This window comes from Diabrotica virgifera, chromosome 1, assembly GCF_917563875.1.
Source record: "Diabrotica virgifera virgifera chromosome 1, PGI_DIABVI_V3a".
Taxonomy (NCBI): domain Eukaryota; kingdom Metazoa; phylum Arthropoda; class Insecta; order Coleoptera; family Chrysomelidae; genus Diabrotica; species Diabrotica virgifera.
The window spans coordinates 113,492,931-113,519,694 of record NC_065443.1 but is presented as its reverse complement, the minus strand read 5'-3'; the positions used below and the strand labels follow the sequence as shown (position 1 = coordinate 113,519,694).

The 26,764-nt window shown below is 33.6% G+C and overlaps 1 protein-coding gene across 2 annotated transcripts in view; it reads left to right on the top strand.

The window, feature by feature from the left end:
• Positions 1 to 26,764, top strand: part of LOC114347795 (dual specificity protein kinase CLK2-like) — a 132,559-nt gene that overhangs the window by 90,988 nt on the left and 14,807 nt on the right. For both annotated transcript variants that reach the window (XM_028298464.2, XM_028298471.2), the window contains exons 4-8: positions 7,585 to 7,651; positions 10,691 to 10,804; positions 18,391 to 18,481; positions 22,081 to 22,251; positions 24,866 to 24,995. In XM_028298464.2, coding sequence (XP_028154265.1) covers positions 7,585 to 7,651; positions 10,691 to 10,804; positions 18,391 to 18,481; positions 22,081 to 22,251; positions 24,866 to 24,995 — 573 coding nt within the window. The remainder of the gene's footprint in view (positions 1 to 7,584; positions 7,652 to 10,690; positions 10,805 to 18,390; positions 18,482 to 22,080; positions 22,252 to 24,865; positions 24,996 to 26,764) is intronic.

Here is a 26,764-nt window from a genome sequence, read left to right as displayed (position 1 = left end):
ACTCAGCCTCTGTTTCCACTAAAAACTGCTTAAGTTGCCTGTGTAAAAGAGATCGATTAACACCTCTAGTCATATTTATAATCTTAATCACGGTTTGGAAAACTTGATCTTCCTTGACTGATTTTCCACATAAAGCTCCCTGATGTATAATACAATGAATTGTTGGGCAAGTGACACCATTCTCTCGAAGCAGACCCACTAATCCAATTTTTTTACCTGTCATTGTTGGGGCCCCGTCTGTTGCTATGGCTGAACATTTATCAAAGCCTCCAATTCTGTCAACTGTTTTCTTCACAGCCTCATAGATGTCTTTTCCTTTTGTTGTTCCATAAAGAGGACAAATATCAAATAACTCCTCTTTACTGGTAAAATCATCAAAAGTAGTGCGCACAAATATTAACAGCTCACTAACATCGGTTTGATCAGTGCTTTCATCCAAACAAAGTGAGAAATATGAACTTTTCTTAACCAGGCTAAGCATAGATTTTTCTACTTGCTCACCCATAGCAACAATCCTTCTTTGTATGGTTTGATGTGAAAGTGGCACTGATTCAAATTTCTCCGTCATTTTAGAATCACCTAAAGCTTTGGCCATTTCAACAGCACATTTTTTTATCAAATTGCCATCAGTGAAAGGTTTTTTTGCCTTTGCCAGCTCAAGCGACACGGCATAAGATGCATGCAAAGAATGCGTTTGAGAGTGTAATATTTTACTGAACATACCAGTTTGCTGTTTAAGCTTTTTCTTCAAATCTGCAACTAGGGCACGCCGACTTTCTTTTGTGTACGTAGCATACTTATTTTCATGCACTGTTGTGTAATGTCTTCTCACATTATATTCTTTAGGCACTGAAACGACATTCATGCACACTAAGCATTGCAACTTTCCATTATTGTTAGCAATCAAGTAATCGCTCTCCCAACTTTCTTTGTAAATTCTGTTCTCACTATCAATTTTCCGTTTTACACTCATTATTGTATAAGAGGAATCAAGACAAAGAATTGATCAAGTTCACTGTTCACTAGCAACGTAATAGATTAGCCGACTAGCCTACGTGTCAGTAGCACACTGGCACGATGGCTGCTGGCGACGGATGGTAAGCAGTGGGAGGTGTGGCCTGCGTGAACTGTGATGCGCAGTAATCAGTGCAGTTCTCATAGTGGTGGAGGACGATTGTGTTCGTTACACGCCTGCGAAGCGGCACGCGGTACAGTACTTGTGATGTAAAAACACTGCTAAACCATAAAATATAAATTAAAAAATCTTTTTTCACAGTGGCAGCATTTAAAGAAAATATATGCTTTTCGAAAATCTTACGTGGGCCACAACAAATAGCCTCGCGGGCCGGATGCGGCCCGCGGGCCGCCAGTTGGACAACCCTGATCTACATCAACATATTCAGAAAAATTCCCATATACTATCCATAAAAATAAACTAACAAAATATATTTAAACTTTATTGATTAAACACCCTTGAAAATGTTTATAGCTACCGATAGACTTTCCCATACACTGCAGGCGAATTTCCACTCCTGCCTCAGCGAATTGCTGACCTGTACAGGACTGTTTTGGGCTGCAATATGTCACGACCTTGGAACTAGGTAAATAGGTCATACTAGCCCACATAAACTACAGTTTCTTTATAACCAATTATCACTGGCCTCTCACACTCTTTTATACACTATATCGCTTATTATTTGAATAAAACAAAATAACTTGGCTTCGTCAGCTTGAATACAACGATCAGCTACAAATTTCATGCATGGAGCATAGGTTTGTCCATCATGCACGTAAATAGACATTGGTTGCACTAGAGCAAGTGGTCCATTCTTGTCGTTTGCCACACGTGCATAAGGTACTATTTTCATCGAGCTGGCCCCATCTTGCTCTGTTGGTCTTCACAGAGGTCACACCCGATCTCATTTATTTCAGTATTACGACTATTTCAACGTTGGGCACGCATATTTAACAAGTGTATGCCTGTCAGTGTCTGTCTTAAATTAGGAAGAGACAACCAAACACCCGAGCTAAACAGGATGTCATACTAAGGAAAGAAGGGTCTTGGCAGCTGATCGACGTCCTGTCTTTCCTTGGACGCTCTGCAAAGGGCTTCGAAAGACTGAATCGAAGGATCCTCTGCTATATATCCGTGTATGGATGAATTTTCAGCATTTGGTAGCTAGTCTTGAGATAAACTAGCTATTATTACATTTAAATACATGATTAACATTTTTGGCAGTAGAAAAGGTCGCAACTAAGAGTCTGGGTATACAAAAAGAGGAGCAAAACCACGACAGAGTGATTCTAGCGTGTAGTCGACTGTGTATGGGAGCCCGAGTAAAACTGCTATGCCTGACCTGAAAATGACCCTAAGTATTTTTACATGGACACTAACAAATAGAGAAGTAAATAAATTGCTTGTGTAGGAACGTAAAACCCTTCAAGTGATGTATGGCCATTGCACAGAGCGTGACAAACGAATGGAGACTCGGATACAGCGAGTTAGAGTCTCTTTTGGGTCAATTCAAGCCAAGTGGTCCAAAGGTGGTTGCTTGAAAATTTTTAATATTTTTTATTTTTCTACCTTTTAAACTTCAGTCTATAGAGAGAATAAAATTTCATTCATTTTATTTTAAAAAAATTTAGTTTGCCGATGACGGCCATTTTTGTAAAAGCGTGTCGATCATTTTCACCGAAAACATCGCTCTTTAGCCAATATTTTTACTGAGGTTTGTCCTAGAACAATAAATCAAAAACTAAACTTTTTTGAAAAGTATGCTCTAAAAATGAACCTCAAAATTTAAAAAGGTAAACTGATAAAATTCAATTTTCAGCATTTTTTTTAACAGCATAAGGCAAGCCGATAATGGTTTGTAATTTTTTTCTGGAAAAGACATACGTACATTCTTTAAATTAAAAAAAGTTTTAGCTTTGAGACTTGAGTAAATTTAAAAAAAAAATCTCAAAAATGTAATTTTTTGAAAAATCTCAAAGTTTGACCCCTTATATCTTTGATGGGCACGGATGAAAAAATTTGAAATTTGGCTGCATGTTAGCCCCTAGTAATTAGAATAAGAAGTAAAAATTTGGAGTTGCAGACTTACGTTATATAGCAGTTACAGCCCTGAAAAAATGGTCAAAAATCAAAATGGTCAAAATTTGAGCGTTTGCGGGCTGGGTAATTAAAATTCAAATAAAATGTCTAATGAAAGGAAAATTAATGTATTTTCACCAGATTTCACAATTAATACAAATTTATACAGGGTGGGCCAAAGAAAAGAGTCCACCTCGATATTTGGCAATAGTTATCTATTAGATTTTAAGGAAATGCCGAAATAGGTCCATTTTTATTTTTATTATATTGCAACTTTTTGGGATATATTTCATACTACGTGACGTCATCCATCAGAGCGTGATGACGTAATCGATGATTTTTTAAATGGGAATAGGGGTCTTGTGGCAACTAAAAATACATTTTACTGCCGTCAGAAAATAGAAAAAATGTTTATTTCACAAATAAACATTTCTTTTCGCTTAAATTAAATCACAAACGCCTCCCACCTACCTCTTGACAGTTTGAACATTTAATTTAAGCGAAAAGCAATGTTTATTTAGCAAATAGTATTTTTTTTTCTATTTTATGACAGCAATAAAATGTATTTTGAGTTAATTAAATTACATACATTCTTCTTTTTGTGTCAATTAATTTAATTCAAAAATTATTTTTTGCCCACCCTGTATAAATAATTATATTATTAAAAGGTAAAGTATATAAGGTAAATTATATTATTGTTTATACTACTGAACAGAGAATTGAACACTCTTTCAAATGAGATAACATACGACCCCTATTTCCATTAAAAAAATTATTGATTACGTCATCACGTCCAGATGGATGACGTCACTGATGATGACACGTCATGGAGACGTATGAAATATATATATAAAAAATTGTAATTTAAAAATAAAAATCGACCTGTTTCGGCATTCCCTTAAAATCTAATAAGTGCCAAATATCAAGGTGAACTCTTTTCTTTGGCCCACCCTGTATAAATTTGTATTAATTGTGAAATCTGGTGAAAATACATTAATTTTTATTTCATTAGACAGTTTATTTGAATTTTAATTACCCTGCCCGCAAACGCTCAAATTTTGACCATTTTGATTTTTGACCATTTTTTCAGGCCTGTAACTCCTATATGAGGTAAGTCTGCAACTCCAAATTTTTACTCCTTATTCTACTTGCTAGAGACTAACATTCAGCCGAATTTTAAATTTTTTCATTTGTGCTCATCAGAGATATAAGGAGTCAATCTTTGAGATTTTTCAAAAAATTACATTTTTGAGATTGTTTTTGAAAAAAGTTACTTAAGTCTCAAAGCTCAAACTTTTTTTATTTAAAGTATGTACGTATGTCTTTTCCAGAAAAAAATTACAAACCATTATCGGCTTGCCTTATGCTGTTAAAAAATGCTGAAAATGGAATTTTATCAGTTTACCTTTTCAAACTTTGAGGTTAGTTTAAGGCCTTAAGGGTAGTTTGACATTAAATAATTCTATTGGCCTTTTTTCTTAGAGCGTACTTTTCTAAAAAGTTTGGTTTTTGATTTATTGTTCTAGGACAAACCTCAGTGAAAATATTGGCTAAAAAGCGAAGTCATGTTTTCCGTGAAAATGATCGATACGCTTTAACAAAAATGGCCGTCATCGGCAAACTAAATTTTTAAAAAATAAAATAAATGGAATTCTGTAGTCTCTATAGACTGAAGTTTAAAAGGTAGAAAAATAAAAAATATTAAAAATAGTCAAGCAACCAACTTAATTTATATTGGACCACTTGGCATGGATTGACACTTTTCTGAAAGACCAATCGAGTGAGATTATAAAGGCCACTTCACTAAGACGGACAGATATGGGCTACGCAGTAACGACGATCGGTATGTTCAAGAGTAGAACTTCAAAAAATGTTTAAGCAATTTGAAGAAGCAGCAAAAAATATGGCCTGACTATAAACCAAGGAAAAACAAGTATATGGAAATGAGAGGAGAAAATGGTGAAGAAAATAAGTGGATTAATCTAATGACAAATGACAAAGATTATAAATTTAAGAAGGTAACTGAACTTGAGTACCTTGGATACGAATAGAGGAGATGGAGAGAGAGAGAGAATATAGATAAACGGTTGTTGAATGGTAGCAAAGCAGTAGGTTCATTAAACGCACTGTTGAAGGCAAAAAACGTGTCCAGGGCAGCCAAGATCCGAGCGTATGAAACAATAATGAGACCAACGGTGTTGTATGCATGTGAAACTTGGACAATGAACCAGAAAGAAGAAAAAAAGCTAGAGATGTAGGAGAGAAAAATATCGAGAAAAATTTTTGGTGGTATAAAGGAGGCTAACGGAGAATGGCGCAGAAGAACAAACCAGGAGCTAATGGAGATGTATAAAAAACCTAAAATAACTCAGAAAATCAAGGCACAGAGAGTTAGATGGTTGGGTGATGTTTTACGAATGCCACAAGAAAGAAACGTACTAAGAGTTTTATAAGCAGGAGAACAAGGGAAGAAAAGAAGAGGGAAACCACGAAGAAAGTGGTTTGATGCCGTCCGGACTGACACAGAAGAAATGGGTACAAGAGACTGGAGAGGACAAGTACAGGACCGCAAAAAGTGGAAGAACTATCGAATCCAAGGGCCTTTAAGGCGTGTAGTGCTGTGATATACATAGTAACGACAATCGTATTGTAAATAATGTGCTTTGGGAAAGACCAGATGGAAGAAGGTTTGTAGCACGGCGTAGAAAAAATTGGAAAATTGCAGTCGCAGAGGAACTGGAGAAAATCCGATTGAGACATTGGAAAATATTGGCCCAGGAAGGCAATAGTAAAAGCGGCAAATATTCACGAAGAGTTGTAACGCCATTGATGATGATGTGAGTGTCGGTATGAGCGATGCACGTCAGCGTGCGTTTTAGTCTACAGAAACTTACAGAAAGCTGAGGGAATGATGTGTGCTTCCCGTTACAACAAATAGAGCAGAACTATTGGGCCTTATCAGAAAAGTAATAATTAAAATACCAGTGGAGCAGAGAGCAATGGGGAGGTCAATGTTGAATATATTCCACAGAGAGTTTCAAATCAAATAGAAGGAAAATTGGACATAGCACAAGATAGTCCTGTCGCCAGGGGGGTACAACACCCTCCTTTATTCAGATGGACTTACCCAAGTTTTTTTGATGTATTTTGACCCGTAGAACATGAATTTTTTGGGTAACAGTTAATCCGGATGCCGATAAGATTGTTATTAACAAAGAACTTGAGGAATTAAATAACAGCGATTTTTCGCAAAACAAAACATTTTTTTGTATTTTTTGGGTCATTCTTAGCTAAAAATGTTCTTAAAAGTTTTTTCGTAGGATGCATAGTTTTCGAGATAAACGCGGTTGAACTTTTAAAAAATCGAAAAATTGCAATTTTTGAACCCGAATAACTTTTGATTAAAAAATAAAATAGCAATTCTGCTTACCGCATTTGAAAGTTCAAGTCAAATTGTACCGATTTTGATTATTTGCATTGCTAAAAAGTAATTTTTTTATTGTCAAACAAAGCTATAAACAAATAGTGTTTCCCGTTCCCAATGCGTGCGTTTTAATGCATGCTACGTAGAAATATCCTGTTTGTTGGCACGCCTACTCGTTCGATTTTAAACGAGAAATGCATTGAAAACATCACTTAAGCACTATGTGTTTATAGCTTTGTTTAACAATAAAAAAATTAATTTTTAGCAATGCAAATAATCAAAACCGGTATAATTTGACTTGAACTTTCAAATGCGATAAGTAGAATTGCTATTTTATTTTTTAATCAAAAGTTATTCGGGTTGGAAAATTGCAATTTTTCGATCTTTTGAAAGTTCAACCGCGTTTATCTCGAAAACTATGCATGCTACGAATAAACTTGTAAGAACATTTTTTGCTTAGAATGACCCAAAAAATACAAAAAAATGTTTTGTTTTGCAAAAAATCGCTGTTATGCAATTCCTCAAGTTCATTGTTAATAACAATCTTATCGACATCCAGATCAACTGTTACCCAAAAAATTCGTGTTCTACGGGTCAAAATACATAATAAACCATCTGAAGTCCATCTGAACAAAGGAGGCCGTTGTACCCCCCCCCCCCTGGCGACAGGACTAAGTTAGGCATAAGTGGATTCAAGGTGTTCAAGATCGGAAGCAATGGAATTGTTTAGTGGACTCAAAAGGGCTAATGACGATGATGAAAACGATGATAATATAAGCTTCATTCCTTTATATGCTTTGCTTTGGGTTTTCAGTTTAGTTCTAATTTTCTTAGGATTTCATCCACTTATTCCTTGAATTTTGCCTTGAATTCTTCTTAGAAACGACCTTTGGTTATATACGAGTTTTGGAGGAATGAATGAGATCATATTTTTTTATTGACATGGCCACGTAACGTGTTTATCTTGATAGATCGGTTAATATCAGATTCACTGCAATTAGATGCAATGGAGTTCAAAATGTGTAATCTAGTTCTACTAAGAAATAATCTAATTTTTCTTTTGCAGATAGAATTATCGGAACTTTAGGGGAGGGAACGTTTGGAAAAGTTGTCAAAGTGAAGGATCTCAAAAAGTAAGTATCAAAAATATTTATTATTACTTGTAATTACACTAGAGCTTTAAAATTACTGATTTGTACCCCGAGTGACACTTTGACAGTTTTAATTTCCCGACCCGAAGGGGAACGAAATCATGTAAAATTCTCACTAGGGCAATACAAATCGGTAATTTTAAAAGTTCGAGTGTAATTCGGTAAGATTATTTCCTGAATAAAATTGTATTTTTAAAACATTTTAACTAATATTTTGTGATTACTAACACTTACTTCAAACTCCCTTACAGAAGATTATATACATGGAAATCACCTCAAGACACTCCAGGCCGCATAGTGAGAAATCAAATAGATTACATCATGATTAATAAAAGATTCCGTAACAGCATAACATCAGTCAAGACATATCCAGGAGCTGATATCAAGTCAGACCATAACCCATTGATTGGCAAAATTAAGCTCAGGCTAAAGAAGGTTAGACGTAGTGTCAATCCAAAATTCGACATCAGGCTATTAAAAGACCAAAACACAGAACAGAGTGTAAAACGGTATATACAGAACAACTTGAATATCGTTATTCAATCGGATGTAATGGACCAGGAGATAGAAAAGTTGCATACAGTTTCACAAGACATACGTGAGAAACTTCTCAAACCACCAAAAATAAAGAAGAAATCGTGGATGGCAAACGAGTTTTTAGATATGATGGAAGAGAGGTGAAAGTCCAAAGATCCGGACATGTCATTATACAGAAGAATAGATAAAGATTAGATCAAAAAAGCAATTAGAATAGCTAAGGATACACGACTAAGAGAACAGTGTGCTGAAATCCAGCAATTGCAACATAAATACGATTCATTCAATATGCACAAAAAAGTTAAAGAAGCTGCAGGCTTATACAAACCTAGAAGAGTTGGGTGTTTGGCAGATAATCAAGGCAAACCACCGTTAAGTGTGGAAGAAAAGCTAGACACGTGGAAGAAATATGTGGAAGTAACTTTTGCAGATGAAAGGCAGAATACTATTGAAGACACTGAATGCCAAACAGGACCCCGATTACCATTGAAGAAGTCACGTCAGCTATTAAAACAACTAAAGATGTAGGGCCTGATCAGTTTTATGTAGAATTCCTAAAACTTATGGATGAACAAGGAATAAAATGGATAACAACTGTATTCAACAAAATATACGTAACTGGAAAAATACCCAAAAGCTTGTTAAAGTCGACCTTCGTAGCTTTACCCAAAAAAAATAAATGCCAAAACATGTGAAGACTACAAAACAATTAGCCTAATGAGCCACTTACTCAAAACGTTTCTGAAAGTGATGCACGGCAGAATATATAAAAAATGCGAAGAACAGGTATCATGGACGCAGTTTGGATTCCGCGATGCCTTAGGCACCCGAGAGGTTCTATTCGCTGTCCAAGTGCTTATGCAAAGATGCAGGGATGTTAACTGTGACGTGTATATTTGTTTTATCGACTACAAAAAGGCGTTTGATAGAGTAAAACATGATAAACTCATAAACATCTTGAAAGAAGCGGGAGTAGATGATAGACTTGAGAATCATATATAATTTGTATTACAACCAAACTTTCAATATTAAAGTGGATGACCAATTGACAGAGGCAGTCTCCATAGATAGAGGAGTGAGGTAAGGATGCATCCTGTCCCCGGTGCTGTTTAATAAATACTCTGAATGTATCTTCAAGCAAGCGCTGGGAGAACTACAGGAAGACGTATTAGTCAATGGAGTGCATCTGAACAACATTAGATATGCCGACGACGCTGTAGTTTTTGCAGACAGTCTAGATGGTTTGCAAAGAATAATGTCGCGCATATCAGATATAAGTAGCGAATACGGACTTGATCTCAATACGAAAAAAACAAAGTACATGGTGGTCAGTAAGAGCGAAATATTAAACACACAGCTTTTGGTTAACCAACAACTAATTGACAGGGTCGACAGATACACATACCTTGGTACCAACATAAACAGCCAGTAGGACCACCCAAGTGAAATAAAACAACGCATAGGAAAAGCGAGATCAGCTTTCATAATGATGAAGTCTCTTTTCAGAAGCCACGATTTACCTCTTGCTACCAAAATTTCAGATGCTATCAGATGCTATGTATTTTCTACGTTGCTGTACGGAGTAGAGGCCTGGACACTTTCCGAGGCTTCTTTAAGAAAACTTGTTCGAGATGCGATACAGGCGCATTTTGAGAATTTCGTGGGTGGATCGTGTGACTAATGTTGAGGTTCTACGTAGAATAGGCAAGGAATGCGAGATTATTAACACAATCAAAGAGCGCAAACTGGAATATCTTGGTCATGTTATGAGGAATGAACAGAGATATGGCTTGTTGCAACTCATTCTTCAGGGCAAGGTATTTGGAAAGAGGGGACCAGGGAGAAGAAAAATATCTTGACTTCAAAACCTGAGAAAGTGGTTTAATACATCGACAACCGGACTATTCAGAATAGCAGCAAGCAAAGTTAGGATAGCCATGCTGATCGCCAACATCCAGAACGGATAGGCACCTTAAGAAGAAGAAGAACTAATATTATAATATGATATTTTCGTCTGAATAGTTGCTAAACCTGCTCATGGTGTTCACTTTGACAAATTGTAAAACATTAATTGTGGTTAATGTCACTGAATACTTGTTAAATTTTAAATTTTCGTAACTACTAAGGACATATGCCGCGCTACCACTCTGACGACGGGTAATTATCATAAAGTATTATCGGTTTTAATACAAAATATCAGTATTAATCACAAGATAGTGAGAATAAATTGAAAATACTGAGACAATTTTTTGAAAATTTGTTCCCTGGCAATGGACAAGAGAGCCCGCAGGGCTCGAGTGACTATTGCCGAATGGCAACAAGTTTGAATTTTCAGTTAACGCCTGGCAGCCCTCGATAAGATGTTGGATGGTTTCTTGGACTTGACTTCCATATATTATTTTTATAGTATTATTTAAAATCGTCTATAATTTTTATGCTTTATGCTACTAAAGACTCTTACTTTTATGTCTACTTTTTTTCTAGAGACTGCCTTAGAGCTTTAAAAATAATTAAGAATGTGGAGAAGTACAGAGAAGCTGCCAAACTTGAAATTAACGTATTAGAAAAGTTGGCAGAGAAGGATCCAGAATGTGTAAAGTAAGTACAGCTAACCGTAAAATTGAACTTTTGAAATAAAAAGTAAATATTCTCGACTGAGAAGCTTTCATAAAATTTTTATATTTATATGGGATGTATTTAAGGATGTAAGTAGAGTGAGTTCATAAAATGTGGATTCTCCATTATTTTACGGAGGATTATTTCCACAAGTAAAACTCAAGCAGGTCAATTTTCTATTTCAGTTTTCTACGGTTTTTGAGACTAATAGATGGTTATTCTTACTACTTTACAGGGTATGACGTTATTAATATTTTTCGATTGAAAGGGTAGACTTTTTAGTCCATTCTTTCACGGTTTTTGCTCAGGATTTTAAAGAACCAATTCAATTTTAAATACGCACAAGAAATATGAAAATATTTACCATTTAACCATAAATAAATAACACCTGAAATCGACAGAGAATTAAATTTATAGCGAACAATTTTTTACAGGCCTTTCTCGGTCAGTTAATAAGTATGTTCCAAGATATGTCAATTTCCTATTAAAAAAAAAACATGTTTTTGGATAATTTTTCAAAAATAACTCGAAAACAGTACATTTTAACCAAAAAGGCATACGAATCAAAAGGAAACCTTTCAAAATAAAAAAAGGAAATATTTTTTAATTTTAATTGCGGCTATACAAACCGAATTACAAACTGATGAAGGTGAGAGTTTATTTGAATTAACCTGCAATCAAAACGGTATTCATCAAATAACGTAAAAAGAAGAGATTTTTCAAAAAAAATGCGCACACTATTTTTAAGAGTATTTAATGAGAGTTTTAAAATGAACTAAGATACATACAGTCCAGGTTGTAAGACCGCTACCGTAGGAAAAATTTTCTGATTTGGTATCTTTGAGCGTTATGTCAAAAAACGTCCCCTTTAAACAAAATTGAAAGGTGCCTTGCGAACTTTTTTAAACAAATACAGAAAAACACCATATTTGCCCCTAAAAACATTTTCTTAGGTTTTTTTGAGTCATACTAAATAAAAAAGGTCTCTTGTCATTTTTCTCAAAAGAGTCGACCTGTATGGTGCGACAATAGTGCGGAGCGCCGCGGCTTAAAATCGAGTGGACGCGCATAATTAACAATTAAAAACCAACGGTCTAAATTAAAATAAGCACCGATTACTCTGCAGAATCTAGAAACTGAATATTTAAACGTCAATTTAGGTTATTGTATAATCTTCTCTTTTATATCAATTGCAGCATCTCATCATTCACCTATGATTTTGTTGTTACTATTTTTCTTTTCTCGTTAATTTTTTGGGCAGTTGATCTCTTACAAATGAATCTTTTAAAAATGAACGTTCTATTTGATTCTTATTGCAACGTGCAGTTAGTTTTTTGAATCACAGGTCGAATGTTACAACAACAGGATTATGGTCTGTGGCTGCATTACCCCCAGCGTTTACTGATTTAATGGAGTTTCAAAACAAAACATAATCTATCTGGTTTCTAATAACTATGCAATCACTATCGGCTGGCGATCTCCAGGTGTAGAGTCTACGATTAGGTTTAAAACTCCACCAATCTGTCACCCCTCTCATTTTTTAAACCGAGTCCATATTTCACAACAATTTCTTCTACATTCTCCGTTTCATACTTTTGGATTAAGAGGAAACAGTAGCGATCAACAGGTAGCGAAAACGCGTTCCAAGATTGCGGCTGTAATTTTGAATATTTTTCGAGATATTTGGCACACGTATTCGTAATATAATATAGAATGGCGGTACAGAGCCCAATTTGAAAAATATATTAATATGTGGAAATTACTCTGTAATTAAATACAATATTAAAAAACGAGCCTGTACCGCCATTAAAAAGAACAAAAAAATACACTTTCTTCAAATAAACTTTTATATCCGATGCCTAAATTTTGTGTAATTTTGGAACTACTAATGAAATAAAAAATTTTAGTAGTTTTTAGGCATCGGATAAAAAAGTTTATTTGAAGAAAGTTTATTTGTTTGTTCTTCTTAATGGCGGTACAGGCTCGTTTTTTTAATATTGTATTTAATTACAGAGTAATTTCCACATATTAATATATTTTTCAAATTGGGCTTTATACCGCCATTCTATATTATATTACGAATACGTGTGCCAAATATCTCGAAAAATATTCAAAATTACAGCCGCAATCTTGGAACGCGTTTTCGCTACCTATTGATCACTACTGTATCACCTTAAAATCGTCCATAATAATCGTGATATCTCTGTGCTCTGTATTCTTCAGAGCTTGTTATACATATCTATAAAACTGTTCTATTTCATCGTCTTTCTTCATATACTTGGATTATTTAACTTTTGTTGGACCATTGTTAGAGTAATTATAACTACTTTATCAGAGATGGGCATGGAAAAAGTCATTGACTGACATAAGTTCTTATCATCAACAATTGCTACTACATTTCGATGGTTTGGAAATAGAATATTTTGGTATTTGAAATTTGTTGGTTACCCGAGTTTGAGTCTCTAGTCTCACTTAGTACCTATACCAATATTTTGATTGACATGCGTTGAATTTCTTGTGTGACGTTGTGTATATTTCCGGCTTCATAAACTGTTTAATATTGCATCTACCGATCTTGGCTACTTTATTCTTTTTGTAGGGTTTTCGCAGGTTAACACGTTGGCTGCCATAGTGTGAAAAAAGGTGGGTCCCTACGGCCACTAGTCTCCAGTTGAGACTATTACGAACGACCGGGGGAGCACCACAGTTTTTTGGTTGTCTACCCCTGCTAGAGATTGATGACTGATAATTTATTATCAGTAACTTGTTTTAACCATCTTTTACTAGCCAAAGTCGTTACTAAGATCAGTGGCGTAACCAGGGGAGTTTTGGAGATTATTACTCCCCATTGGGATGTACTTTGAGCTCTATACGCTCTTGTCTGGGGAGTATTCCATGTTGTAATCCCCCCTATAATCATCCTGGTTACGCTGTTGACTAAGATATAATTTTTTAAATCAAATGATCTTGATCCAGAGGCCTAAACGTTTAATAAAAACTTTATATTACAATCTCAGAAAAATTCATATTATGTGAAAAATAATACTATCGGTTATTCACTAAGTATAATTTTCTATCCCCAATAATGTCTCCGAAATGAAAATTCCTGAAATATCAGAACCAGATGTACTATATCGGTTTGTTTCCATTCTGTCAATCGTCTAGGTATCGATTTGTCGCTCAAGATAAAACTGACTATGACACAATAGCCCATTTGTTCTACATTTTTGGCACAATTCCACGAAGACCGTTCACTTGATATAATTAAATGGAGAATCTTACGATGAATATTCTTTTGTTCTTTATTACACTTTTACGAGTTAGTTTACAGCATGTACCGTCAAATTGTAGTTATTTAGACGATTTTAACTGCTCAATAAGTTTATAAGTTGCAGAGTATATATCAAACAGAACACGTACACAAAAAAATTTGCTAATAAAATTGCTTGTTAGTGGGAGGTGTATTCAGTTGAAATAAATAAAGTAAATCATTCAAGACTTATTTTGTTTTGGCGCCATTAATTATGTCGATACGATCTGTTTTTTAAAGGGGTTAGATGTAGATTTTGAGTAAACAAATCTATCACCAAATCGATCTAATGCGAACAGCAGATAGCGGTTGTGGTAGAGAGTGAGTCGTGGGTTCGAAACTAGCTTTTGAAATTAGTATTTGGTTCTTCTTCTTCTTCCTACTTTATAAATAGGCTCAATGCCTGTTTTACTTCGGTTTTTAGCCTCAATTGACATTGTCTGACCATTTTTTCCTCGGTCGTCCCAATGATCTTCTTCCATTTGGCGATTTGTCTCTTGCTATTCGTGCTATTCTATTTTCTGTCATTCTTTCTATGTGTTGGTTCCATTCTATAGTATTTGGTTCACTAGAACAAATTACCATAAGATAAGATAGGAAGATAAATACATAAATAGATAGGTAAGATAAGATTACCACAGTTAAGAAGAAAAATATGGAAAAGGGGCACCATTTTACTATACTAAATTTACATTCAAGATGCAGTAGAAATAAACAAACCAAGACACGTTAAATGCCACTAAGAGCACTCCCGAATCATAATTTACAATGTATATACATTGTAAATCCCAAATCATGATTTTCAAAGTTTATACATTGTAAATTATGATTCGGGAGTGCTCTTAGTGGCATTTAAAGTGTCTTGGTGTGTTCATTTCTACTGCCTCTTGATTGTAAATTTAGTATAATAGAATAATTTGTTTCTGTCTGCCGCCACAACTTCATCCAGATGGTGGGTGTTTGCACCCGTACCATGATAACACTTTTTACCGTGTTTTTGGGAAGTCATTTATGTGCTGTGTGTTAGATGTTTTTTTTAACAATTATCCAAGGGTTCTAACTTCTGAGGAAGATTTTGTAAATTTTTTAATAATTTTTTTTACAATGGGGTCGCTCTTTATGCTTTTTCTCATGAGGATCTTTCAGTGCGTCACAGTTTTTCGATTTCTTTCTAACGCATTAAATTGCATGTGACAGAAAAAACGCACGTCGGTGATTACATTTCGTCGGTGACATTTATAACCTTTATTCTAGTTGTCAATAGATGGCGCTATAATCGAAAAAAAAATTATTTACCAATTATACAATATATCTACGAATATAATCTGTACAATTTATAAGACTATACAAATCAAAGACAATACCATTTTATAAATGCAATAAACACAATTGATTTGATTTTATGCCAAATTGCAAATAAAATGTGACAACTGTCAGATTTAACTAAAATGTCATGTCACTAAAATGTATATTATCACGAACTTACCTTTTTTTCTATCATTTGTGACGCACTGAAAAATGCTCATGAAAAGAAGCATAGTAGAGGCACTTTTTAAATTTTGACCATAGCTCTGAAGATTGCTTTGTCAACCATAAGCGCTCAGCTAGGAATTAAATATGTTTAAACACATTTGATAGTTATTTTCCTAACAAGTGCGCAAAATCATACTTTTCCGCAAGAGTTAGGAACAATATTTTTTTACGAGCGTTAAAAAAATGACCAAATCTTAATAAATTAATTGAATTAATATGAAAATACATACACAACTTAATTCTTTGACAAGGTTGTCAAATTCAAACTTTCAATATAATTGATTAGCATGACGACGATCTTGGTTTCCATGACGACGATTCAAAACAACTGTCTTTTGCTGATTTGACTTTCGACTATTATGTCAAAATAATTTTATTTCATCGAATTGTCGCGTTAATTTCATTAAAACATAAACACAATAAGATACATTTGAAATAAATTAGTAAATACACTGCGCGTCAGAGAAAACGGGCACCCCAAAAAATGGGTCATTTTTGATGTCTCGTATCTCCTAAACCTGTTGCACCTGAGGTACCAAATGCTCAGGCCTCTCCCATAGACCAGCCGACCAGTTTTTTTACTATGAAGGTCCTGCCTGCCTTTTAATACTCTTTTAAGGACTTAAAATAATAAGGTTATGAGTAATTGTATAAAATAATGAGTATGAAGAGAGAAAATATTATAGTTGACTCCAAATATGTAATATGTAAATATTAGTTTATTGCATGTATTACAGTTGAGTCCCCGAGTCTTTACCCGTGCGTCATCTTTTAAAGCATACGAAATAAGTCGGAAATTTACTAAACGCAACAGTAAGTGACAGAAAGTGGGTGGTAATAGCTTTGTTCCAGCAGCATGTTGAACTGATTCAGGATCGTACTGAGCGTGCGCTTTACATAAAACGGTGTAAAGTTCTCGTTGCTGGAACACTTTTTATGTAAAGCGCACGCTCAGTACGATCCTGAGTCAGTTCAACATTCTGCTGGAACAAAGCTATTATTCCGATCACTGGTTATAGTATAATATTTGACATTATCAAATAAATAGAATGTCAAATTTAAGTTTTGCTTTAAAATTTTGGTGCATAATTACAGCTACATTTGAAGTGCTTAATAAATTCTTTTATTGTCATTGATTAATAAATAAATAACAAATAAATAAACAATTTATAAAAAAATTCGATGACATATTTTCTTTTTGTTATTTTATTCACTTTGGCGGAACATTAAACACAAGCATTCCTTAACTGTGTCAACAATGAGGTTATTTGTACGTTGTCAAAATTTATCGTAAAATAACATAAACTTATCATAAAATTTCTAACTCCAATATAAAATTAGTTGAGAAAACAACTGTTTGTATACTATAAAAAACATCAAAATGCAAAATTTCGACAAAATAACAGCAAAAAATTCAACAAACTGACAGCCACAAAAGTAAACAAACCAAAAACTCAGAAATTGTACTTAAAATATGTGAAAACATCCCCAATCGTCTTTCTTTGTACCTATCTCTTTTCAATGCACTGAGTCTAGATCGTTCATAAAAATAACATGTGTTTTTACTTAATAACAGACGGCAGCTGGTTTGTCATTAGTTTCATGCGTGGAAGAGAATGATGCTAGATAAAAAGTATGTGTTTTATCTCGTCAGGTATTAATGACACACGGGTAAAGACTCGCGGACTCAACTGTATAATAATTTTAAGGCCATATTAAAATATCCAAATTCAGTGCGGAAAAGTAATGCGGAAAAGTAAAACTTTCTAAACTAAAACGCGAGCGGAAAAGTAGCCATTTTTGCACGCTCGTAGAAAACAGTTATTTATGAAACAGTTCGTGAAGTAAACTTTTTGCGAACGCACGCAATGTTTAGAGCTCGACCGACAGCGGAGCGAGTGCTATACATCGCGTAAGTTCGCAAAAAGTACTTTACGCACAGTTTCATAGAATAGTTTATCTACAAAAAACAAATAAAAAGCTGTAACTCTTCGTCACTGGAATTCATTTCTATTCTACAATTTTTAGAACTTTGACATTTAAAAATTCTAACTTCTTTCAAACCATAAAACTGTCAAAACTTTTGTCGTAATTTATTGCTCATTATGCCATTACCATGAAAGTGTGTCAAAAACAGTGCGAAAAAGTAAGTCCCATTTAAAATACATTGTTAATTCACGCACACTTTAAACACTTCTCCCACTGCTATCTATAATGACTAATGACAGTTTTCACAAACTAAAAACTTAGGTATACATAATATGACATAGAGTAGATAAAATACTATTTTCAATGGGAAATAAGTCACAATTTTACCAAAATGATTTTATTAACGTTTCGAAGCCCAAATCGGGTTTCGTTGTCCAAATACAAAATACTACTAAAATAAACAAAAATGTTGTTGCTAAATAAAAAAATTCTTCTAAAATATTCTTTTATTTAATCTGACTCATTTATATTCGATTTGGGCTTCGAAACGTTAATAAAATCATTTTAGTAAAAATGTGGCTTATTTCCCATTGAAAATAGTTGATTATAAAAATGCAAAATGCCACAAGGAAATAGCTTCAGAACAATATTAGATAAAATACTTTTCAATTCCCATTCATTCATTTGGCATAAGTGTGTACCTACAATAACATATAAGTCTTTTTCAATAATTAATATATTTTTTGTGTCTTAGTTTCAAATGAATACTTATATAATTTTATTTTTTATTTTTCAGTTTATGTGTAAAAATGTTGGACTGGTTCGACTATTATGGCCATATGTGTATTACTTTTGAAATGTTAGGACTAAGCGTTTTCGACTTTTTGGTAAGTTTCTAGTTTTAGTTTTAAATATAAATAATTTAATCTACAACTATTTTGCTGTTGAAGTTATCCCAAGAGAAAAATCCTTTGTACATTCAGAGAACATTTTGTTACAAATGTTAATAAATACGCAACTATCGCAATTAAATACTGTAACTACGGTGAATACAGAAGGGGAATACATAAAAGGATGTGATGAATTTAAATATCTAGGTTCAATTTTTGACAAAAACTCCACATGCGATCAAGATATAGAATATCGAATAAGTCAAGGAAGAAAAGCTATAAAACAGCTAAATGGCATTTGGTGGAGTACAGGACTGCAAAATCAGACAAAGAAAAAAATCTACCAAACTATCGTGGAAGGAATTGTCCTGTACAACTCGGAAGTGTGGGAAGTAAAAGACCGACAAAATAAAAGACTTCAAGCTTTAGAAATGGACGCGCTTAGAAGAAGCTGCAGAATATCCAGTGGCGGCCCGTGAGGTAGTGCCATAGAGCCATGGCACTACCTTGCTAACTATGCAGAAACATATTTTTTATCTTAAAAACATTTTAATGCCTGTTTATTTTTTTTGTGAATATTTCTCTTTATTTTTATAAATTATATCAAATCTGGCAACTGTGTAGCGCAATGCAAATCTACCGACTCTGGCCACCCACAGCTGACCGGATAAAGGATGAAAATCATAAAAATCCCAGTGCCGAACGGCATAGTGGCTCGTGAGAAAAGAGAAAGATTGTATGAGCATCCTGTGTAAGTGACAGAGAGAGAGCGGTATTGCACTTTTAACATACGTTTAAATTGGAGTCTCCGTGCCAGGCTCGAAATCTCGAAAAGGAAGTTAGTGGATCTTAAGATACAATGTTTTAGATCTACATATTTCTAGTTTCTTTACGCGTTCGCTTGACGCTATTGTGTTTATTGTCTACTACTGTATTGTATATTTATGTTTATACTCTACTATATTTTTTAATTTGTAATTATTAGTTAGTGCGTTGTGATCGTGGGTGTCGTAGGTATAAAAATAATATTTTGATTATTTTCTACGTTTAATTTATTTATTGACAATGAATCAAATTAGTATATTAAAAAACTCTTTTGGTGGTTTTTCGTTAGAAAAAAAAACTACAAATTAAAGAACTCGGTCGGCCTTTACCCGATTTAAAAATTGAAAAACAAAGTGGAAATGGACAAAAACTTCGCTGTCGTAAGTTTAATAAAATTATTTATGATAAAAATAGCTGGTTGTGTGGTTGCGAACAAACTAATAAACTCTTCTGTTTTGTATGCGTTTTGTTTGGAGGTGACGAGACTTGGTCAAACAAAGGCACCGATGATCTTGTACATATATGGGAGAAATTGAAATCCCATGAAAAATCTAAAGTGCACATGAATAACGTTTTTAGCTTTTCAATGCTTGGCAAGTTAAATATAAAAACCCAATTAAATTCAGCTTATCGTGATACTCTATTTATATTTTATATCCTTTTTGACCATATCGTAAAACCGCCACAAACAATTTAGGCAGCTGCCCGGATTCTGGCACTACCTTCCTAAAGTTATACGAGCCGCCACTGAGAATATCTAAACTGCAGCATATCCCAAACGAAGAAATAAAAGAAAGAATGGAAGTAGAAAAGGATATTATAGACAGAATAGAACAAAAAAGATTAATATGGTACGGGCATGTCCAGAGAATGGGACCAACAAGATGGCCCAAGAAAATGATCCAGTATGTACCACCCGAGAGAAGAAAAAGAGGCAGACCGAAGAGAACATGGATACAAGATGTAGAGAAAGCAATGAACAGTAGACAACTCAACGAGGAAGATATTCGTGACCGAAAAGCATGGCGAATAGGATGCGGGAAACGGCGAATGCTGTAGAACACCCGATATATATAACTACGGTGAAAAAACAAATACCGCTTTTTCAAAATCATACTTACCTATCTATTTTTTAAATCTTTTTTCGATAAAATCGTAAGATAAACCAAATATTTAAAAGATAAGAAGAGGAAAGAATGAAATCAAAAATGTAATATGCAATGTTTGGCTGGCTAGGGTACGGCTACAACGGCGCACTGCACATCGCATAGCACAATACCTCGCACCTAGCCTAGCCTTTACTTTGTACATCAGTGGCCGTATTGACGCATCTTGCACCGCACTTTTATTCTATTTTTTAATCATGTCGTCGTTACCCTTTACATCGGACGAAGAAGGGTTATTTTAAATTCTAATTTCAAGACAAGGTGTTTTTGCATAGAATAAACAAAAATGGCGGTGATTCATCTAAATAAGAAGCGAATTTACTATGGCGAATCCACTTCTTTCCACATTTTTGTTAAAATCAAACTATTAATTAATTTGTCTTTATCCATCCCTAGAATAATCACTGTGCGAAGATCAGAAAATACTAAGCTACTTAAATAAGCTCAATTTACGTAGGCGAGGCGTTGGTACCCAGCGATGTGCGAAGGGCGGTATGGTGCGTCGTTGTGGCAACGCGCATTTAAGACAATGCTTATATCTACTTTGCTTCAGCGGTCTTCAGGTCAAGGGTAGGTGCGGTGCGCCGTTGTCGCCGCCACTTTAGTCGCTATGAAGGTACCTTAGGAAAGAATTTTTTTTTGTCAATATTCGATAAAGCTTATGAAAATAATGTGTGTATCTCGAGGATTATTAATAAGGAAATATTATTACGATTACGAATGAACTACTGTTTGTGATACCCAACTGACGAGTTTGGACTGATTTTGTATATAATTCCCATGAAACTCCACAAGACGATGTTTATCCCGAGATCAACCCTGAGCACCAGGTACCACGGAGACCATCGCCGTCATAATATTCATATTCAGCGATCCCAAAACCTTCGAGTAATGAGTTTGCACTGATTTTGTGTGGAATTTCCATAAAACTCCAGTAGAGATCCCATCATGGGCACCAGCTGCCTCAGAAACCATCGACCTCATAATATTCGTGACCCCAAAAACCCCCGAGTAGTAATAATGAAATCATTTCCGAATTACAAATCTATCATTTTTTATCACATGAGGTTTGTTCCAACACAACGAGAACCGTCATGTAACGATCACGTTACTATAAAATAACACGTTCCATGCGTTCTGTGTCTGTATATCGTGCGTTCCATGGGATATTTTGTTTACTGCGTAGGACGGTGATAGTTACATGGACGGTTTCTCGTTGTATTGGAACAAACCTTTAGAAATACACTTTATTGTTCAATAATGCAATTTTCATTTCGACATCACCACTTTATCTCACAAAATTTCCTACCGCTCTTATGAATAAAATGCCACAAGCTTCATTGAGATCCATACAACTGCAAAAAATGGTAGGTTTTGGGCGTTTTACTGCCTCGCTTATCTTCAGTTGCAGAGTAATTATTGTTCCTTAACGTCATAAAAACTTGAATTGTTATAAAGACCTCAAACGATCTTTCATGTGCAAATGTCGATGAAGCGAAAGGACCTCTTTGAAATGTGAAATCTACTAAACGAACACCACACTATTTAACTAAAAAAAAGCATAGGTATTTACTGGTAACATGTTTAAGTAATTTTTTGTTTCAGAAAGATAACAATTACCAACCGTATCCACTAGAGCAAGTTAGACATATCGGATATCAGTTGTGTTATTCAGTCAAATTCCTTCACGAGAACCGGCTGACGCATACAGATCTCAAACCGGAAAATATACTCTTTGTAGACTCATCATACGACTTGGTGTACGATGTTAAAAAGGTAAGTAAATCGGTAGAGTGCTATTTAAAAGAAAGTATTTAAACTACTAATTACTTAACATCTGCAGCCATCGCACAACAAAATTAAAATAATCCTAATCTTGGCTATACCCGATCCTAATCTTGGCTTGTTTTATACCCAATAGCAATACAACTTAGAAAATGTTAATATAAACATTTTTAATAGGCACTTCCAGAAAGAAAGTGCATGTGTATATAATACTAAATCGGTTACATGGAAGAAGTATTATGCACCTTTTAAGTAAAATAAACAAAGACGAAATTAATTATATGGGAACTTAAAAAGTGTAGGCATCATTTCAAAGCTCTTTTGTTACTGAGTATGTTTCTAGATTTTCTTGTGTAACTCTCTTGTGCAATTATTTGTTTTGAATTGTAGTGAAATGAAATGAAATGAACACAACTCATTTCATGCGCTTGGATGAGCACATACTTGTGTTTCTAATGCAACACCTTCGGTGAGTGGAGCTCTTGGTATTTTTTGGTTAGCTTGTTGTTGAGTAGTTGTAGCTGATTATATGACACGACTTCGCTTCCTCCTCCTCCTTAAATTGACTCCTAGTGAAAGAAAACCTACTCCTCCTCCTCCTTCCCAGACATGCCCTGGTGAGCCCCAAGCAGCGACCCCTAACGTACAATACTTTTTACCATTATCTTTGGTGTGCGTTTTATAAGTACTGTCAAGTGTCAGCTTCTGTTCTTGGGCAGGTATTATTGCTACTTTCTGTGTATCGATACTATACAGGGTGATTGATTAGTGGAGTAAAGCTCAATAGATCCGCTATAGTAATAGATAGCAATAAAAGTTAATAACAAAAATTGTAGCCAACTTTGAGCTTCACATTACAATACAGGTTGTTCGATAACACAGTGGCTGACCAAACTTATGTTTTTTTTAATAGAACACCCTATATTTTATTTTATATTCGAAATCCTGTTAACTTTTCCATCACAAAAATATAAAGGTGTGTTATGTTATACAGGGTATTTACAAAGTTATAGCAATTTTGTATGAAAATCTTAACAAGTTCAACTCCGTGTATAAATAAAAATAAGCAAAACAGCAATGGTTTATTAATGCCATATCTTTTTATTTATTGACAAAATTTTCAAGAATTATTGACATTGCTAATTTTTCTTTATATCAAATACATGGTGTCAAAACGCAAGTACATTATTTTCTCAATAATGTTAAATGGAACACCCTGTATTTTATATCATTATTGAAAAGTAACATTACCGTACTTTAATTTTTATATAACATTCCCTATGTCCAAATCTATTAATTTTCGATATATTTTCATTTTTCAGAGCAAATTATTTTAGGTGTCTAAACTTATCTAAATTTTAAGTACTGAATTGACAATTGACGATTACTGATTATCAATCCGGTAATCAATGTAAAATGTAGCGAATAAAGAAATAAAAATAAAAAAATAATTTATTAGTAATACATTTAAAAAAAAAACAACCACAACATAACATTTTTGAAACAATTAAAAACTACTTTTTATGTAAATGTAACAAATAAAGAAAGAAAATTAGTAATAAATTTTACAAAAAAAACACACAAACACAAAATACAACATTTTGTAATGACAATTAAACACTACTTTTGTATGTAGGTAAATGTAACAATGTAACAATTTATCAGTAATACATTTTGAAAAAAAAAAAACATGTTTGAAAAATTTGAAGCTACTTTTAATAAAATATTTGTAATATCTAATTACATACCTAAGGTGTTCAAAATTACCTCCTAACACATTTATGCGCACCTAAAAAGGATCGTTGAATGAGCTATTTACTCTACAAAGCACTTGTAAATTAACACATCGAAATACACTTTGTGTTCTATTTTTCATCTCATCCCTTGTTGTTGGAGGTATTTTATAAATTTCATTATTAACGTAACCCCAAAAAAATTAGTCCAGTTTATTAAATTCTGGTGATTTGGCTGGCCACGCTACTGGTCCATTGAAAAATGAAAATATCTCGAAAACTAATAAATTTAGACGTAGGGAATATTATTTAAAATTAAAGTACGGTAATGGTACTTTTCAATAGTGATATAAAATACAGGGTGTTCCATTTAAAATTACCAAGAAAATAATGTACTTGCATTTTGACTCATCCTGTATTTGATATAAAGAAAATTAGCAATATCAATCATTCTTGAAAATTTTGACAATACATAAAAAAATATGGCATTATTAAACCATTGCTGTTTTGCTTATTTTTATTTATACAATGAGTTGAACTTGTTACGATTTTCATATAAAATTGGTTATAACTTTGTAAATACCCTGTATAACCTAACATCCCTTTATATTTTTGTGATGGCGAAGGTAACAGGAATTCGAATTTAAAATAAAATATAGGGTGTTGCATTTAAAAAAAAAACATAAGTTTGGTCTGCCACTGTGTTATCGAACACCCTGTAACATTTTAACTAATTTTGTAATGTGAAGAAGCTCAAAGGTGGCTAAAATTTTTGTTATTAACTTTTATTGATATCTATTACTATAGCGGATCTATTGAGATTTACCCCACTAATCAACCACCCTGTATATATTTATTATTTAATTTTCCAGAGGAAAGACGTGCGGAGGGTAAAAAGAACTGACGTGAGATTAATAGACTTCGGTAGTGCTACATTCGACCACGAACATCATAGTACGATAGTGTCGACACGTCACTATAGAGCACCAGAAGTTATTTTGGGTAAGTTATTAATTTTTATACCAAAATTTATGTTTATCATAACTGGTTCTATAATCTTAACCCTCAACTACTGACGTGAATGTTTTAGGACGTAGACTCTGACATGCGGTATATCATACCCCCAAGTATAGCACCGAACGGGTTTATTAAGTCTTTTAAGGATGCTTTAAAACTAGAATAAAACTAAAATTAAAACCATTTGGTTTTTAAGTAAACCTTAAGGTTGCAATAAAGCCGCTTTCAGCATAAAAGGGTCCACTCTGAAAGAGGTCAATAAAACCAAAAATAAAAACCTTAAAACTTGGTTTTCTCAAGCAACTGGTTTAAAAGCTGCTGCGAAAGTGCTTTTAAGACCATGTTAAAAGAGACTTTAAGTGCAAGCAGTTTTATAGTAAATTTAAAAAGGTTTCTTAAATGGATACTCTTAAAGACAATTTACCATATTAAATGATTCTTTAAACCCATATATCCCATATATGCCAACAAATTTTTACATGTGTTACGATAGGTAGATACGTATTTGTAAACATAAAATAATAAAAAGTACTTGGTAATTTCGGATTGTCAAGGTAGAAAAAGACTTGCGCACCCTATTTTATTGATAATGTTAACAAAAATAATTCTAAATAACTCACGCGCCCTAAAATTTCTGACTTTTGGCGATAAAAAAATAATAATAATAAAAAAATATAAATCCGAAAAATATTAATTTGAAAGATAAATAATTTTATGTGCAATTTTAATGTTTTAATGTTAAAATAAATCGAATTTATGTCTTTAAGTCGCTTATTTATAAATTTTATGTAAGCCTTATATTGTAATCTATCATAGCTTTCAGCATCTCTACAAAGCAATATGGCCGAAATCAAAATAAAAATATTTAGTCTATCGACATAACAGTGAATTGTTAAGATCAAATAGTTTTCTTTTATACCTTTCCAAGAGCGTATATCCTACATAAAAGCAAGGTTGCCTTGTTATTAAAACGGTTTAGTAATTTAGTTTTAATGCTGCTGTCAATAATGTCACTCGGTTTTAATTTAAATATAACCTAAAATTGAGGCGTCGTAGTGCTGTGTATATGCGTTGTATTCTTCGAAAAATAAGCCACTTCCACTTTTTACAACATACTACACCACTGTTTCGTTCTAAAACAAATTGCCGACCATTTTGGATATGAGAGAAGAGGGGATGAGTTTAGTTTTATTGTTTCTAACAAGAAACACAGTTTAGTATTTACCATAACCAAATTGATTAGAGCGTTTGGTTTTAATATAGCCTACTAATTGCTTTTAAGAAAGCAACTTTAGAGAAGACTAAAAAAAATAGTTCTAAGGCATATGTTTTGCCGACATAATAGTCTTGAGATCAAGTAGTTTTAATAATAGGTTTTATTAGTCATATTAGGAGAATCTTTTAAAACTGCAATAAAACTAAAAGGTCATAAACTAGAATCTAATAAAACCAAACAGTCCCAAAGTTCTTCATAAAACTGATTAGTTTTAAAGTGAACTGAAAATAAACCATTTTAAAACTACAATAAGACAAATTATCTATTAAGATAAATTAGTCTTATTTGATACTCTTATTGTATACTTTAAAACTAGTGACAAATGCTTAACAGTTTTAAAGTTCTGTCAGTATACTTACAAGGTAGCTTTAAAACCATTATCGTCTTATTTACCACAATAAAACCTTTATAAACCTTAAATAAAACTAAAATGTTTTTATTGTGCTACTTGGGCCGTTACTTATTCTCCTTTGTTTTT